Source organism: Hibiscus syriacus, unplaced genomic scaffold, assembly GCF_006381635.1.
Source record: "Hibiscus syriacus cultivar Baekdansim isolate YM2019G1 unplaced genomic scaffold, ASM638163v2 tig00111220_pilon, whole genome shotgun sequence".
Lineage (NCBI taxonomy): Eukaryota > Viridiplantae > Streptophyta > Magnoliopsida > Malvales > Malvaceae > Hibiscus > Hibiscus syriacus.
In genome coordinates, this window is record NW_024063024.1 from 800,526 (window position 1) to 803,393 (window position 2,868).

General features: G+C 33.5%; 1 protein-coding gene across 1 annotated transcript; it reads right to left on the reverse strand.

The window, feature by feature from the left end:
• Positions 1–1,208: 1,208 nt before the first annotated feature.
• LOC120156494 (transcription factor MYB106-like) lies at positions 1,209–2,588 on the reverse strand. The gene is made up of 3 exons (XM_039167805.1): positions 2,363–2,588; positions 2,134–2,263; positions 1,209–2,049 (listed from the first exon to the last, which is right to left on the reverse strand). The coding sequence occupies exons 1-3, from the start codon at positions 2,493–2,495 to the stop codon at positions 1,209–1,211; spliced, it is 1,104 nt and encodes a 367-aa protein (XP_039023736.1). The 5' UTR covers positions 2,496–2,588.
• Between the last annotated feature and the right edge of the window lie 280 nt (positions 2,589–2,868).

The window sequence follows — 2,868 nt, forward strand, 5'->3', positions numbered from 1 at the left end:
TTGTTAATAAGATTCGATAAGCAATTGAAACAACAATCTCTAGCTTTAACAAACTCAAGAACTTCAAGCGCTAACATGAATACATTTAACAAAGTCAATTGCAACACTTTATTTTCAGAAAAAATCATCTGCATCAACATACGACAAATTATTATGAGAAAAAATAATCTTAAAATTATTACAACATTTTTTCTAATAAGTCAATAAGAAATAAATTTATGGGCCTTGTTTTTTATTTAGTTTATTAATATTTATGGGATATGCTTTTAATTTAGTATATTAATATAGTTTTTAACTTTATAATGAGAATAATAAGTCAATAAAAAATAAGTTTATGGGCCCTCTTGTATTAATATAAGAAAATAATATATTAATATTTATGAGCCCTATTTTTAATTTAGTCTATTAAAATATAATAAGTTAATATAAATTAAAATTACGGGTCCTGGGAGGATGCCTCTCTTGCCCCTACCCAGAGCCGACACTGTCTTCTCAAAACCAATGTATGTTAAAATGGTCCAAATATGCTTAATATATAGTGTGGGGGTAAGCTCAACAATCTTTACAAAAATCCCGTTATATTTTTAGGTGTTTATCATTAAAAATTTCTCTTTAAATGACATATGTCACGTTTATGTTTTTTAATTATTTAACAATATATATTTTATAAAATCTGAATGTGAAATGTGTCACTCAATAGTTCTTTTTAACGGTAGGCACCTAAAGTATAACGGAGAAAATATTATAAATCTATTTTTAACAAAAAAAAATTAAATATTAAAAATTAATTTTGAATATAGTTTAAACACTTATGTTATATTAAGTATTTTTTTATAAATAATAGATCGGAAATATGCCAGCAGTGCAGGACCATTTGTTGATGATGAATTGATGGTTACTTCCGTTCTTCGATTTTACAATAGTAAGAATAATAATTGTAGGATTTTATGACTTCTTTTAGAGGGTGGATTTAAATTGAAATACACTTAAATATTATCTATAACTGATTTTTAATGAATTTTACGTATTTGATTTGGTTTAATTTTATTTTATAAATTAGAAATAGAGACAATAAAGTCATATCTAAGTTGAGACTTGAGAGGATCTCAATCCTTTTACTGTATATTAGCTCTTAAATTTAATATTAGGTCAAATTAACCACATGATTACTGGCCTCTTCAATCTTCATTGTAGCCATGCTCGACTATTTAGCTTTCTAAATTAAGGATACTATTCCAGTAATTCTTGTACTCCTCAAAACTACTACTGCTATAATCACCATCATAGTTTGTTTCCTTCAAGTTTTCACAGGGCGCCGCTATTGACGAATTCTGCTGATGATCATTGCAAGAATCCCAAACCATTATATCCGAATAATTATTACCTTCCATATTCATGTTTTCTTTCTTGTGAGGATCTTGATGAGACCATGCAACCATTTCATTCAATCCCATGGTGGTGTCTAATAATGTTTCCTTATTTTTCCCATCACTTCCACTACAGTATTCAACCCCACCTTTGTAAGGAACCGGAAAGTTCGTAACGAAGTTGTCGTTGATTAATCCGTTAGGTAACATGCTTTCCATGGAGTTCAATGTTGATGTCGGAGACTGGAGGTTGTCGGTTTTGAAAGTAAACAATCCGGTGACTTCGCCTTGCCAAGCTTTGAGCACTTCAAGGCATTGTGGCCTAGTTTTTGGCGGAGCCAAAAAAGCAGTGTTAATGAGGCTTGGAACCGAGGTGGAAGAAGAAGAGGAAGAGGACGAGCCAACGGCTATCTGTAGATTTTGGGGAGGATTCGAAACGAGTTTCGACTCTCGAACAAACCTAGCTTCGGCTTCTAACCTAGCACTCTCCCATTGAGCCATATGGCTGAGGTTAGCTGCATCCTTGGCGTTACCGGTTGTGGACCCGAGAGGATCGGTTTTAGGCTTGTGGGTGACCGGATCGATCCCCATCTTGCTCAATCTTTTCTTCAGATGTGTGTTCCAGTAGTTCTTGATTTCATTGTCTGTTCTTTTTGGTAAATGAGTTGCAATAGCCGACCACCTATAGACATATATATTGAAATCAATTTAATCAATCTAATAATTTTACATACAATCAACGAATTAGATAACGACAGAATATCACTTGTTTCCGAGAAGGGCATGGAGTTGAATGATGGTCTGTTCTTCTCGTAGACTGAACATTCCTCTTTTGATATCGGGTCTCAAGTAGTTAATCCACCTCAGTCTGCAACTCTTGCCACATCTTTGAAGCCCTATTTTACATCAAAAGCAAAGGTAAAAAACCAGTAATTAAAATGCGTGATTTCTGATCGAAAATGGAAAATATATATAAAATTATTAACGATTATTACCAGCTTTTGCAGGCAAAGCGCGCCAGCTTCCATGGCCATGTTGTTCGATGAAAGCCAAGAGCTTTTGATCTTCTTCGGGAGTCCATGGCCCTTTCTTCAGCCCCACCTTATCGAAACATGGAGACCGTCCCATGTTCTTGGTATAGAACAAGTGAAAAAAAAAACAAACACAGAAAGCTTTTGTTCCTTGGAAACAAGACAGTGAAGGAGAGAGTTGAAAGCAAAGGGAAAACAATGTCGGAAATGATTGTTAATCACTTCAAGTAGAAAATATGAATGCAATATATAGGCGGTGCTGCAATAGTGTAGCGAATACGGTGAAGGTCCATTTGACCGTTTTACCCTTTATTATAAGTAAATTTATGGGGTAAAGTACACAAATGGTCCCCACTATAATATATCACTTTGTTGAGTCATTCGATTATTAAAGTTAAAAAATGGTCCCTCAACTATAAGATGTTATTTTGTAGAGTCATTTGACTATTAAAAGTTATAAAATGATCACC